Source organism: Rhododendron vialii, chromosome 5a (genome assembly GCF_030253575.1).
Source record: "Rhododendron vialii isolate Sample 1 chromosome 5a, ASM3025357v1".
Lineage (NCBI taxonomy): Eukaryota > Viridiplantae > Streptophyta > Magnoliopsida > Ericales > Ericaceae > Rhododendron > Rhododendron vialii.
This window is the reverse complement of record NC_080561.1, coordinates 30,337,898-30,353,053: the sequence shown is the minus strand read 5'-3', so window position 1 is coordinate 30,353,053 and position 15,156 is coordinate 30,337,898. Positions and strand designations below refer to the sequence as shown.

General features: G+C 37.1%; 1 protein-coding gene across 1 annotated transcript; it reads right to left on the bottom strand.

Annotated features, from left to right (window-relative positions):
* Positions 1–13,535, bottom strand: LOC131327799 (uncharacterized). The gene is made up of 2 exons (XM_058360930.1): positions 12,163–13,535; positions 1–169 (listed from the first exon to the last, which is right to left on the bottom strand). The coding sequence occupies exons 1-2, from the start codon at positions 13,533–13,535 to the stop codon at positions 1–3; spliced, it is 1,542 nt and encodes a 513-aa protein (XP_058216913.1).
* Positions 13,536–15,156: the final 1,621 nt, after the last annotated feature.

The following is a 15,156-nucleotide window of genomic DNA, read 5'->3' as shown; positions in this document are numbered from 1 at the left end:
TCAATAGGTTGAGGTGGTGTTGTCGTATGCTTGTATGTCTCTAAACTTCTCCAAAAGTGGCTTGCGCTTAAGGAACAAAATATCTTTGGTATGATAGCAAGTGTGGTGATTTCCCTTCACCTTCTTCTTTGGTTCTCTGGGAGAGATACCTTTCAGAATGCATAATCTCCTGCAAATCCAAAATAGAAAATTTAACGTACATCGTTAAACCTCCTTTTGTCCTCTCCTAGTACCAATTCGTGCTACAACCTTCGCTATGAGCATCTAACTACATAGTTATAAGCAAATCCAAATATGTGTATGAATCTATATGCATACACCTCCAGACACTTATTCGTGCATTTCAACAAGCTATAAGCCAATAACTCTATCCTCTCAAAAACCAAGTCGTGAAGCCGCAAAAACCAAGAGAAAAGGTTAACAAGAGTGAGCCAACAGAAAGCTTGACGCAATGGAACTTACGAAGAGATTAGTTGCGTACTAATTCAAACGAGATAGAACTAGAATCCACAAGCAAACCTTGTGCACAAGGAAAAGTAGAGAGAAACTCTGAATATTATTGATGAAAAGTTGCATAAATATTAGATTACAACCCATTTTATCGGAAAAATGTATAACCCTAGCAAAACTCTAACTCAAAAACGAAAATTCCTAAAATTTGGGGAAAATAATAAAATTGGAAAAAGGAAAGAAAAAACGTCCAATTGGAAGCCTAAACGAAGGAATTAGGCCGGAAAACACCATTGATCATCAACCTAGGGTTGATGGGTTTTAACCACAACGCAAATATAAGTTAGACCACCAAGTTTGGGTCCGATCCGAACTTGTCCGAAAGTTGCCAAATCGGGTAATTTGCAATTAAACAATGTTTGGGCTTCCGAGGCTTCGACATCCAATTGATCATGAAATTGGGCTTCCACGTGTTCTACATCAAAGTTGCAAAACCCACAACATGGGATTTGAAATGGAATAACAAATGGATTAGTATAAGCCATTGGAACAATTTTGGGAAGATGTGCCGAGCGGGTACCACGTGGAATATATCCACCCGGCACCGAAAACTTTCTCCTCCCAAAGGGCAATCTACACCAACTCTTCTTTTTTTATCATGGCTAAAATATAAAAAGGTGTACAGTGTATATGTATGACTTCATTTTGTGTTTCTATGCATATGCAACGACCAATTTTACCGGTCTAAATATCAAGTAATCAACAACTTCCAACTGACTTAATCGTCCCGGAATTTGAGAGAAAATTCCTAAAAACACATATGTCGACAAACAAATGTGGGGAAGGTGTGACCATCCACCCTCTCAAAGAGCAATCTGCACCAACTCATGTTTTTAAAACCGTGGCCAAAATGTACGTGAATATGGTTAGTATGATTTCAACTTTTGTTTATAGGCAAATGCACATTTTACCAGTCTAATATTGGTAATTAACGACTTCCGCCGCCTGACTTAATCCAGGAAGATGCAGCAATTTACCCACTTGAAGAGCAATTTGCAACGAACCAACTACCAACTTCACTTTCTGTTTCTACGCGGATCGAAATTGATTAATTTTATCAATCCTGTCAACTCCTATCCGGCTTAGGGGGTACTTGCACATACTAAACTGGTCGTGTACTAGTTACGCATACCTGCTATACCCAAGGCCGGCTCATAAGTTTTAGAGGCCGGAAGCGAACCTTTTGAATGAGGCCTTAAGAAATTCCGTATGTAAGTATTTGCCGTCCATGGTCGTCAGTCGTTGTCTTCCCTTCGACTCCTCAAGCGTGAAGCATGAAGCGTTTGCAGCTTGTTGCGTTTCTTTCTTCTTCTTTTTTTGATCGGCCGCGCAATATATCTTCTTACTGTTCCTTATTTTATTTTATTTTAACGCCTAGTGTTTCTAATGAGTAATTCCACCATTTGAGGCTATTTTGTGGCTTCTAAATTTCAATTGGACCTATTTTGTGTGAATGATGCTAGTGCAATTTTTTTTGGGCCCCACACACACACACATAGGGATTCTAAAATTTTGAGGGCCCTCGTTTTTGAGTTTTTTCGGAGGACTGGAAGCGCAGGCTTCTCCTGCCTTGGCCATAAGCCGGCTCTAGCCTACACTTGCACACACCTGACCTGCAAGCAGTTGCACAACTCAGTCACTTGCAACAAAATTTAGGCTCAGATTATCGGCAACATATAACCAAACTGCAGAAAACCCTCCCAACTGCTGTAACACTAACAACTGCAAAAACTAGAGGATCGGCTCGGCTCGGCTCATTTAGTAATTGAGTTGAGCTCGATTTCGAGATTTGAGCTTTTTCATTATATGAGCGGAGCTTGACACTCAAAAGTTTGATCAGCTCATTTATATAAGTTCGGCTCGTTTAAAGAGTCTCTTTAAGTAAATTAATTAGTCTGGCTCGGCTCGTTTAGGGCTAAGCTTGTTTACAAACGAGCTGAGCTTGAGCTTAAATTTTAAGTTCGTTTAGCCGAACTCGAGCACTATGAAGTTCGGCTCGGCTCTTTTACACCCCTAAGGCGTGAAACAAACATGTCAACTTATGGATTTTTATCCAATTCTATTGACACTAGAAACAGGAATTAAGGGGAGGCCAGCCGTTGTTGGTTCTCTTGAACCGCGCTCAATCTCAATTTCTTCATTTCAGGCTTTCAATACAAAACGACACACACTCGAAGTAGTACGTAACATTTTACCTTTGGACAGGATGAGCGAGTTTGCCACCGTAGCTTCTCCCTGGATTTGTGGAACCTTCGATCCTTGGTAGTTCTCTAATAAACACCACCAATTACGCGTGTCCTCCTTAATTCTGCATCGCAATCTTCAACGCCTCCGCATTATTATTGTCGCAGTTTGATTTGCCGATCGTCACTGCTCAGACCACCAGCCAATGGATTCGATTTCGCCCTCGATTCTTCTGGCATCGATACCACCCATGCCAGAGTGACTCTCTCTCTCTCTCCGTTTTTATTTAATTTCTGACGTGAAAAATGCTTAATTTTAGTGGTATTAGTAGAGTCAAAGTCACATAATCTTTCAAAATGGCCAGGGTTGGATCCCGCCCTCAATCTTCGGACCTTGCACTCTCAATCCTCGCTCTGACGAATTTTAGTAGTTTGGATGTGTTTCGAAGATACTTTCACGCTCGAGCTCCGCTTATGCACATGAATTACGTGACTTAGGCTTGGGTAGAATTCATTGCATTCTTGGGAGTGATGATGTTGCATCGATCATTGGTTATTTCCGTGGAATATGTATCTTTCAACCCACTAGGGTAGCCAATCGTCCATTTGGACCAATCATATTAGAGCATCTCCAGCCACTGTTCAAATTTGAGTAATGTGGTTGGAAAATCTGAGTAAATTTGAGTCTCCCTTGATTTGTGTAAAAATTATATTAATCTAATATCATGAGTTTGAGTCACAGACTGATCCACGTGCGTGTTAGGAGGTTTTTAGCTCAGGTTTTGGTTCTGAAGAAAAATAAAAAAGTAACACAGTCCCTTTGGATAGAGAGAAACGGCGAGAAAAGAAAAAAGAAGGCTCTCTTTTTAGAGAGGGCCAGAATGGATAAACATGTGAGAAATGTTAAGGAGGAGGAATGATGAGTTTTTATTGGCTCATTTTGTTTCTCACCAATTCTCACCAAAAGTGGTGAGATTTGGTGAGAAAGCTTACTCCTTTATTTTCTTCTTCCCTTTTCTCACAATCGGAAGGAGCTCTAAGGGCTGGGGATGAAGATTAAGATGCTCGAAGATCTTCTACTTTTGACTTACCTGATACTTGTGGCTTATTGGTTGTCACCGTGCGTACCCTATATAGTATATAAGGTGTGGTCCTGGCTTGGAGGTTCCAATTCGCCATTTTTTTGGTATATCTGAGGTGCATGCGAATTTGTTACGGTACATTCTTAAGAGTAAGAGAACACACATCAGCCATTGGATTAATTCAATCCTAACCATTGTAATAATTTATCTTTTAGGGATCCTACACCTTTCTGTTTTGTATTATAAAATTGGCAAAAAAAAAAAGAAGACCAACTCATCTTTGCTATTTAAAAACTAGAATTCCGAAGTCCAAAGCATTTCACGTGCAAACTGTGAAGTGTAAGGCTTCAAAAATTCAAGCATTCATGCTTTTAAAATTAAAATAGCACGTGGTGCTTTTAGGGAAGTTGAAACACGATTGCAATAAAATGCTTGAAAATAAATTATTAGATATATGTATAGATGTGTCTAAAGTTGTCCAATCTGCTTGTACGGTATCATAATTTGTATTCGTAGTATTGCTTGCCCGAGTAAACCGTAAAAGGGCTCTCGTGGAATGTGATGGAGTCCCGTCGTTGCGTCACACAATTGCACAAGACATCATTGGAAAACAAACTTTTCCTTAAAAGATGATCCTTGCAACTTAATCTCCTATAATTTCTAGGGATTCCCATTCTAGCGAGGTTTGCAAATCTTTCGACCAAATTTCGGTGGTTGATTGATGGAAAATAGTTGAATTTTGGTGATATGGCATGGATGGCTATAGCCATTTGTGGTTCAATATATTTGGAAACAAAGATATGCCATTTTTGAACCAAGTTTGGCACCCCATTGGAGCCTCATGGATTGAAATAATTGTTGCCAAATTTGGACAATAGCACCAAGTTTGACAAACATTGGACTGTCTTAGTAGAATCATATTGTTACATAATTTCGACTCCAGAGTGAGTGTTGCTTCAGAAGGGATATAAAGGAAAGCACTACATGAAAATCATTAGTTGTCTTTAATGAATGGTTTTGGAGTTTATTGATGCAACATACGTAGAAATGAAAACAAGACGCGGATCTACCGTCACTCACGTACAAAGATAACTCTTCTACAAATCTGTTGAATCCTAAAAAGGTGGCAAATGGGCGGGTTGAAACAGATCACAGGTCAAATATAGGTCGGGTCAAACCCAAACCCGCTTGACCCGACCCGTTTCCCCCCCCTTTTTTTTTTTTCCACAGCTTCCCTCTCTTTCGATTGCTCGCCCTCTTCCTCGTAGATTAAGCGTCACCACGAGGTTTCCATGATTGGAACTTCTGTCTTTCTTTCCTGAATATTTAGTTATTAATTTTTTCCTTAGCTGAAATTGGTTCCCTCTCTCTCTCTCTCTCTCTCTCTCTCTCTCTCTCTATATATATATATATATATATATATATATATATTTTTTTTTTTTTTTCCTTCTCTTGATAATTTTGTCTCTATATTTGTGTTTTTGAATAAATTTGGCTCTGGATTCGCTGAGAACCAATTTCTAAGCCTTTCATCAAACAGTTCCACGAGTGAAAATTGGTAACTTATGGAGCTTGATGGTCGAGATCCAACCTTCAGTCCTTGGCGACGACGATTGCGATGACAGTAAGGTGGAGAGGGTCACGCCTGCCTAGACTCAAATTGCTCTTGGTGATCCATAAAAAAAAAGTTTTTTTTTTTATCGGCAAAAAAAAATTGATCTTTTTTGAAAGATCTCATCGAGATCTTTTAAACGATGCAAAAAAATTAATTTTTTATTTTCGTAAACTCATTATTTTTAAGGTTGAAAATTTTAGAAAAAATACTAATTTTTTTGAAAGATCTCATCGAGATCTTTTAAACGATGCAAAAAAATTAATTTTTTTTAGTTTCGTAAACTCATTATTTTTACGATTGAAAATTTTAGAAAAAATACTAATTTTTTAAGAAGGTTTAGTGGAACGGGACTTGGAAAACGAAAAAGTAGGCTCCATGCTTTCGTAATTTTTTATACTCCACTGAATTGCCCTTGTCAGCTCATATCATGACCCTTTAATTGGAATCACGACCTTGGTATATCCATTTGTTTGTTACACGTGGCTTGTGGATAGTGGTGGAAGATGGGAGCTGTGTGGGACCGAATGGGGTTGGATGGGTTTTGGGCCATTGATTGGTTACTTTGATCAGATGAAGAGGGATGGAAGAGTTTTTGGGCTGTAGGTGATAATTTGCCAGCGACGGAAAAGGACGTTGGAGTTTACGGGTTCGTTGAGACAGTCCAGCCCTCAGGAGTGATTATTGGCAGTTGGGTCTTTTAATTCCAATCCACATTGAACCCATTTTCAATCCATCTAAACCGATGCCGAGCAAAAAAAAAAATCCGTCTAAACCGATGTAAATATGAGTTTATATGGGTTCAACCCATATCAACCCATTATGTAATATGGACGGATTGGGTTGAATTATAAATGGACGAATTGAGTTGAGTTATAAATGGACGGATTGAAGGGATTAAAAAAATACGAATTATGATTGCCACCTCTAATTATTACCAGAAATATAGGAAATCAAGAGATACTCTATCAACTCTATCATTAGCCAGCATGCCCAAAGTACCAAAAAGGAAAATAAGATATAAGGAAATAAAATCAACCGTAATTTTATTGACCTAACCTTGAAAATAGGAAACTAAATACTTCTGCAATATTCTGAATAGAACAAACATATTAAATGAAATATACTAATTAAACCAATTAATTAAAACAAAATACGACTTTCTCGGAATTCGCCCTGCATTAGTTGTCCAACACTAAGACTCATGTCACTGCTTTCCTGAAACACCAACCAATTAATTGAACATCAATCTCGCAAACAAAAGAAGCAATTTTTATGTTTTTTTTTTGAATCTTCGATTTATACATAAAATAAAATAAAAAATGTAAGAGATATTGGTGTATTACATAGGAAAATATACTAAATTCGTCGCTTACATTTTTTTTCACTTCAAAAAATAACTCTACAAGTATTACAAGGCTTTGTGTATTTGGACCATAGTCTTATAGAGAGCAATCCAACAGGGAAAGGAAAAATGCTTTTTTTTTTTCTACCGGCAAAAGGAAAATCATTGGAAATTACGGGAAAGATATTTTTCTTTTTCAGTTCATGTTTTCATTCGCTCCGTGTATCGATTCTTTATTCCAATACTTATCAAATGGAGTAATACCCGAAAAGAATCGGAAAGAAATACCCGAAAAGTATCGGAAAGAAATATCGATATATACATACGTTTTGCAACAACGGGTGCTTCTGGAGACGGTGGCTTGATTGATGAAGAAGGCTGCCCCATCTGGAATTATACACAAGAATTTTTTTCTTATTTTCCTTGAGATGTGAAAATATTGAATTTTCCAAGGAGATTAAAAAAGAGGAAACTGGAATTAGGTTTTTAATTTTCTTTAATCTTCCTAAGCATAAAAAGTGAATTAAAAGGGAAATCCGAAGGTCAAAAAACATAAATAGTAGGTTGTGTAGTATATACCTACACACACATATTATATGAAAAATTGAGAAATTTATTTACAAGTATAGTTTTAGAAATATTTTTTTTCCAGAATAATTTGATCAAAGTTTTGGAATTATGATTAAAGTGAGTGTCTTGGCAAATAACCACGTCATTCCATATGAAGTTCTATACAAAAATCATGTGTGGTTTGGTATCATATAGTAGTTGTCATAGACTTTGCTTATGAGCCAAAAAGGGTTTTTAATTTTTTTTTTTTACAGGCAAAAAGTTTATTGAGAAACTTGAATACCCAAAACAAATTGAATCCCAACAAAAATTAATGAAGCTCAAACAACCATTAACCACAACTGTTAGCAAGTGGGGTCAAGTGGTCAACACCCAAACACGTCTTTCGACCAAACAGACACAGAGCAGTAAAGAATTTTTAATTTTGTGAGTGAGGTTTGAGTGTTGTGTTTGAAATTGATTTCTCTCTTTTCCCATCGATAAGCTAAAATAAAACTAATTTTGAATTATGATTGATTTTCATAATCTCATTTCAATTTGTAAATTGTAAAAGGTAATCTAGAATTCATGTTGAAAATTAAACTCCCCTCCTAAACAAGTATGCCGTGTTTGCATCAAGAGATTCATGATCTAGCTTTCATGAAATAATTTGTAGAAGGCTTATGCATAAAAAAAATACGAAACTACTTATTATGAATAAAAATTTTAAAAAAATATTAGACTGCCAATATTGTTGAGAGTGAAACCTGGAGAACAGTGTTGTTTACAAACGTGGGTTTCGGGCAAAGCTTGCATTGCACTGTCCCTATGTCCAATGATCCAACCTAGAGAGAGAGAGAGAGAGAGAGAGAGAGAGAGAGAGAGAGAGAGAGAGAGAGAGAGAGAGAGAGAGAGAGAGAGAGAGAGAGAGAGTCATGTTATACATATGCACATACGTTATTCACTAAAAAATATGAATGAGAGAGGAAAAATAAATTGATTTATAAGTTTTTTTTATCCACAATTGATTTATAGTTAGTTTATAGGTTTTATTAATAGCTTGTTTGGATTGAGCGATTTCGGGAGAAAAGAAAGGGGAAGGAGGGAGAACTCAATCTCTCCTCCGTTTGGATGATCCATAAGGCGAGAAAGGGTGAGAAGGGGCGGGAGACGAGAGCCCCCTCAAAGCGCGTTTTTGTTTCTAGCCACTTTTGGCGCAATTCCGTGAGAAAGGAGAAGAGAGAGGCGCGTGGGTGAGAGTATAGATCTCACTCGCTCAACTTCTGGCAACACGTGCGGGTTACGATGGCGTTTTTTCATCGTCGGACCAGTGGCTGTGCGGTCGTCGGAGAAGAGAGACGAGAGTTCCAGGTCGCCGGAGAAGAGAGATAGAGTTTCAGGTCACCGGAGAAGAGACCAGTCGCCAGAGATGGGAGTGAGAGTTTGATTTCTCATGTGTATTTGGATGGGTTGGTGAGAAACCACACTCCTTTCTTTTCTTCTCTCACTAATAAGGAAGATCGCTCCCCTTTCTTTTCCTTTCTCAACTGGGCAGCCAAAGGGGCTGTAAAGGTTTTTGAAAGAATCGATTGGGTTTTTTTAAGGGTAGGTTGCAATAATGACTCGAATTGATACCAACAAGCTAGGGAAAAAAAATATCAGTGGGATGAGTTTTTTTCTTTAAACGTCACAAGACATTGACCTTTTTTTGGCTTGCCCTTCAATTATGTTATGTAAAATTACTACGAGAGTTAACCTCCGTCCGTAAAAGTCGAACCTTAGACTTACCACTCTAAAGGAACGACACAATCAATGAAAGGGTGTATCGAAGTGAGTGATGCGATATAAAATCTGAGGATACCATAGTGATAACATAATTCAATTATGTCTGACTAGATATTCTTCTTTAGGGGAACAAATTTCATGCATACTGCAGATAAAAAATTAAAAAAAAACATGAATTTTTCGAGACTCACATTATATATGTAATGCACAAGAGTATAAATATATATACTAATCTCTCTGTCTCTTTCTATGTATACTAATCTCTATGTATGCACAAAAGTATAAATCTGTACCTCAATACGATTGTTGCAGTAGGCGCAATGGGCATAGCAATTGCCTTCAGGGGTCACATATATATCCATGGTGTTTGCTTTAATTCTCTCCCGAGTTGGTATATATTATTACAGAAACTAGTAGAAAAGAAGTGGTTTTGATGTTTGAAGCGTGAGCTATATATAGCTTCAAAAGTGGCAAATACGGTAGTTAATAAGGAATTTAGCTAACAATTGCGGTATCTTTTTTGGAAAGAGTAAAAAAAAAAGTAAAGAAATCTAGGGTTTAATAACTATCATTCATGCATGCTACTCCAACTTCTTAATTTATGTTAGCATCCATGAATCATAGTTATTAAACCCTAGATTTCTTTACTTTTTAATTATATATATATATATATATATATATAAAATTAAAAAGTAAGAGCGCCTTTACCGTATTAAGCTAAGGACGTCTCTTTCCCTACCAATTTGCGATGATCCAAGCTGCTCAATATGTTCAAAACGTGATTGAAATTAATATGAAATTTATGCCCGTGCACGAAATTTATACTTATTACGTTTGTATATTAAATACTCCGTATGATTGAAAAATTTATTGTATGATTTAATCAAGTTTTACGCGTTTGAGTTTGTTTTCATCCTCGTTCCACTCAGCACTTTTAGGACTTTTTTCGTTTTTGTCCTTATTCAAACTTTTGTAAATTATTGATCCGTCTTGACAAAAAGAATAAAAAAAGTAAAAAAATTCTACTTTTACCCAACTATATAATGTCAATAACACGTAATAAGATCATAAAAAAAAATGATTTTGATAGGAATTATCTACTACATACTCTTTAATTAATAATCATTTCCTCTTCTCTCCCAATTATAATATCGCATAAAAATAGAATCTATATTTTTTCAATTTTCCTTCTATACCAACACGATATACAGAGAGAAGGAAATGGAAGACTACTATATGCTTGCCAACGTGCATACCAAAACAAGAAGGAAAAATATTTTTCTAAGGAATGATTTGTTAAGGAAACAAGTAAGATTCTACATGTTCAAACATCCTATTTTTGCACTTTTTAATTAATTTTATATAAACTCGCAGGAAATATCATAAGGGAATCACTCGTTCTTAAATGATTGTGTTTTGGCGGTATAAACAAAAGTAGACTTCTTTCCATGAAGTGCAAGGAGCTTTTTTCCCTTCTCATTTTAACCTCTCTTTTTTTTAAATAGACCCCATTGTGCAACCCAAACTTCTAGGGCAGCTAGCTTAGCCACACCGGTCACGGCCCTCCACTTACGTACTTCAGGATACTCACTCGGTGAAGAATCAAATCACAGACCTTGAGAAGTACTATCAAAACCTGGACACCCGCGCCCGAATTAGTGGGGCAACCCCTATGTGTGTATGTTACTTACACTTTCCAATTTCAAAAATCACAAACCATTCTTTAATTTAATTTATTACCTTTTTCATTGTTTTGGAAACACTAAAATCTCTTTCCCCATTTAGCCAATTGGCCGGCCAACTTCCAGCACACCTAACCTAATCATTTGCTGGCATTTTACGTCCTGTTTTTTTAGAGGTACACGTGCATTTTCTGAGGGTAGCAACTCCATGAAAGTGAAGCCATGGTTTAAATATTAGGTCTCCAGTCTCTACCTTGCCAATTCCACCCGGCTAACAGCATTGTGGCCTGGGGGTATTCTTGTTTTTTCCTTTTTTGGCCATTCTATAAACCTGATATTCGCACAGGGGTCGTTAAGAGGGCATATCCAGAATAAAGCTTGAGGGCAGACACCAAGCATCCTTGACTCTAAGAGACTCTGGTCAAGCCTTAACAGCCTTCCAAGCACTCAAGCAAGCCCTAATTAATATCTTCTGAAATTCTTTGGATAACAGCATCTGAATTGGATCCCAGGTTCGAAAAGATCCTAGAGTTCCTTTCTCTCCATAAGTGGTATGTAGTAGCTGCTAGCCCCAACTTCAACACAGTACTAGTGATGGATCTTTTGAGCACCGAAAGCCAAGCACCTAAGAATTTCATCCCCAAACCTCTGAAGAGGACTGAACCTTCCACACTTCCCCAAAATCTGATTCCATACCAAAGAAGAAAATTGGCATTGCAGGTAAAAAAAAACCCGCCAATAAAGGCTATTTTAGGCATAGTATATGCAGGCCCGGCCCTGAGTTTTCCGGGGCCCTAGGCGATCAATCAATTTGGGACCCTTCACATCTACAAATGAAATATTTTCAAAAAATACAAATTATCCCAAATCTAAGACTTGCAAATACTTATATGTCCAGGTCACAAAAATTACAGTACAATAACTAATAACTATCACTTGAACATTGCTCTTCTTGCATTTTTAGAGGCAAATAAATCAATTAAGCTTCCATAGTCTAGTTTTGCTGCGAAATCATTTTCAATGGATAGAATGGCTAACCCATTCAACCTTTCTTGTGACATGGTTGATCGAAGATAATTCTTGATTAGTTTCAACTTTGAAAAGCTTCTTTCCCCCGATGCAACTGTAACCGGAATAGTCAAAAGTATTCTATAAGCAATCCATGAATTCGGAAAACAATTGTCCATAGTCTTCAAATGATTGAGCACTTCAATGGTTTGTTGACTTCCTTTGGCAATCCATCTTTCAAGACTTTCAGCTCCAAAGATAACTCTCTTCTATCAATATCTGAAACCCCACCATGTTTTAAAAATCTTTCAAGGTTCTCACAGCAAGTCTTCAAAGATTCATCGCTGGTCTTTTTCAAGTTAAACAAAAAACAAAGTTTGCCTCATATACTTTGAATTGCTCAAACCTATTCTTGAGTGACGAAAGACCTTTGTCAACAATATACAAGAAGTAATTAACTCTGAAGGATTCTTCAAACAATTGGGTCACTTCTTCACCAATATCCTCGTCAAATTGTTTCTTTCTGCAAATAATGCGTTTTTCAACAAATGAAGGTTCAATTTTCATTTCACTTGCCATTTCTTTAGCTTCAACCATTGCCTCCACGAAACCATTTTCTCTATACCTTTCAAAATAGGTAATAAGTCCTTTCAATTGCTTTACAGCAACATCTATATCCATATCTTCACTTTGAAGGAGCTTGCTAACAAAGTTAACAGCAAACAACAAATTGTACCAAATAGCAATGCAAAACAAGAACTCAAAATTCTCAAGTTCATGAGTAACTAGGGATTTAGCTTCACTCTTTGCCAACGCCTCTGTGGTAGTATTTGCCAAGATAACTAAAGCATCTCTTATTTGTGGAGCATGGTACCTTAGTGGTTTGACACTTTCAATGCGACTTTCCCAACGCGTTTGTGACAATTGCTTAACCGTGAAACCTTCCACATTATCTTTCAAAATAGCCCATCGTTGAACGGAAGATGCAAACAAAACATATATCCGTTGTACCACACCAAAGAAAGTTTTTGCTTTAGAGGAAGAGTTGGCCATATCACAAAGCACAAGGTTGAGATTATGACAACCACATGGCGTATAGAATGCTCTAGGATTAAGCTCAAGTACTCTTGTTTGAACGCCTTTGTTTTTTCCTTTCATGTTAGAACCATTGTCGTATCCTTGTCCTCTTAAATCACCAATATCAAGTTCAAGGCTAACTAACGCTTCTTGAAGTTCACCAAAAAGTCCCATTCCTGTTGTATCATCCACCTTCAAAAATTCCAAAAAAAACTCTTTCACCATAATTGGACTTGTTGAAACATCCACACATCGCAAAACAAGAGACATTTGTTCTTGATGGCTTATATCCGAAGAACAATCAAGTTTGACTGAAAAATATTTCGCTTGTTTGATTTTTGACACAATTGCAGTTTTGACTTCCCCGGCCAACAATTGTATCCATTCATTTTGAATTTTGTGACTCAAATAATGGTAATGAATCTCACCCTTTTCTATCCGTCGCAAGTGCTCTTGCATTGTTGGTTCAAACTCGGCAATCATTTCAACTGTGCTTAAAAAAACCCCATTGCTCTCTTCATAAATCTTCTCATGGCTTCCATGAAAAGGCAAATTATTCTTCGCAAGGAATTTCACAACAGCAATTATCATCAATAATACCCGTCTCCAATGTTCTCTTTCTTTGCTAACTTGGTCTTGTGCACTCTTATCTATTGTTTGATTCTTCCACAATCTTTTCTCTAGCTCAATCCATTTGCTCATGCAAGTAATGTGATCGTTACTACTTCATGGCCTTTAAGTCTCTCACCAATATTTTTCCAATCTTTAAATCCTTCAGTAGCCAATTGAGTCTTATTTCCTTCTTGCTTAAACAACTTACAACAAAAGCAAAAGCCTCTATCCAAAACCTCCGAGTATATTAGCCATTTCCTATCAAGTTTTTCTCCATTTGCTAAATGCCGAATATAATAAATGGAGGAGAAATGCCTAGCATTAGCGTCCTTAGAGAAGTTTACGTCGCAATCTCTTCTCACAGGACCTCTCTCTACTAATAAATCTCGTAAATTATGATCAATATTTTTCCAATTATTCGGATCATCAATATTCAAAGGTTCACATTCAACATTCATCTCCTCATCTTGATTGGCTTCTCCACTCCCTAAACTCCCATTTCCTTCTTCATTCACCAAGTTTTCGTTTTCGTTATTCACCAAACTTTCAACTTCTTCATTCACCAAATTTTCATTATTCTCCAAACCTTCATCTTCTTTATTTTCCAAGTCTTCAGCCGAATGTTCTATCGGTTTACCGGCCGTAACGAATTTATCAATAGCCCCTGTTTGAGATTTGAGTAAACTTTCGACTCTTTGCTTCTTTTTTCTCTTTTCATATCCAGACGGGTAACATCTTTTAAGCTTCATGATAAGCTGGGGTAAAAGGAAAAAATGAGAAGGGTATTAATCATGTAACACACTTTCTCTTGTTCTACTGATTAAAGCAAATTTTATTAGACTAAGATATATACAATGTTAGGTTATCAATGAACTCTCCTATATGCCTATTTTATTCTATATGCACCACCACATTCCAACATATTTTATTCTAAAGGAATAAGAAACAAGAGCACAACCCTATTTTCTAATAGGCTGATGGCTAAATCGGCTGATGGCTTTATTCTAAAGGAATAAAAAACAAGAGCACAACCCTATTTCAAAGCAAATCACACGGCTGAATCAGATGGCCTTAAGGCCCTTAACCCTATTTTCCAGCAATTAAACAAATAGTTCTCAATTTCCCAAATCCATAAATAAATAATACTTGCAAAAGACAAAAGCATAAACAAATGCCTAAAGCCCATACCTGGTAGTCTGGTCGATTGATTTCTTGCCGAGTTGCCGCGAAAACTGATTCTTGTATTCACGTTTTTACCTCTTCAAGAATCAAGGGTAGGAGCTAAAAGTATTTTGGGGCTTTGTTGGGTTAGGGTTACAAGTAGGAATGTAGGAGATGAAATTTGTGGGTGAGACTGAGAGACAAAGCGAGAATAGAGAAGGTGAGAGGAGAAGCTGAGCCGCTGACGTTGGGTTGGGTAACTTGGGGTTTTCAAATTTCAATTCTTACTATGAGACCAGAGGCAGAGAAAGACGACGTTGGGTGGTTCTATTGTGTTTTTTTGTTTTCTTTTTTTCCTTTTAAGATTTGTCTCAGGAATTTCAGAATTGGGCCGAAAAAATCTTTCGGGCCTTGTTTTAAAATGGGGCCTCACTCAGTTAAGGTAACTTTGGGTACAAATTTTGGGCCTAAAGACTCCTAATCTAGTATACTAACTTATAATGGTGGGGGGCCCTAATTTTGGGCCTTTTTGGGGGGCCCCTAGGCCACC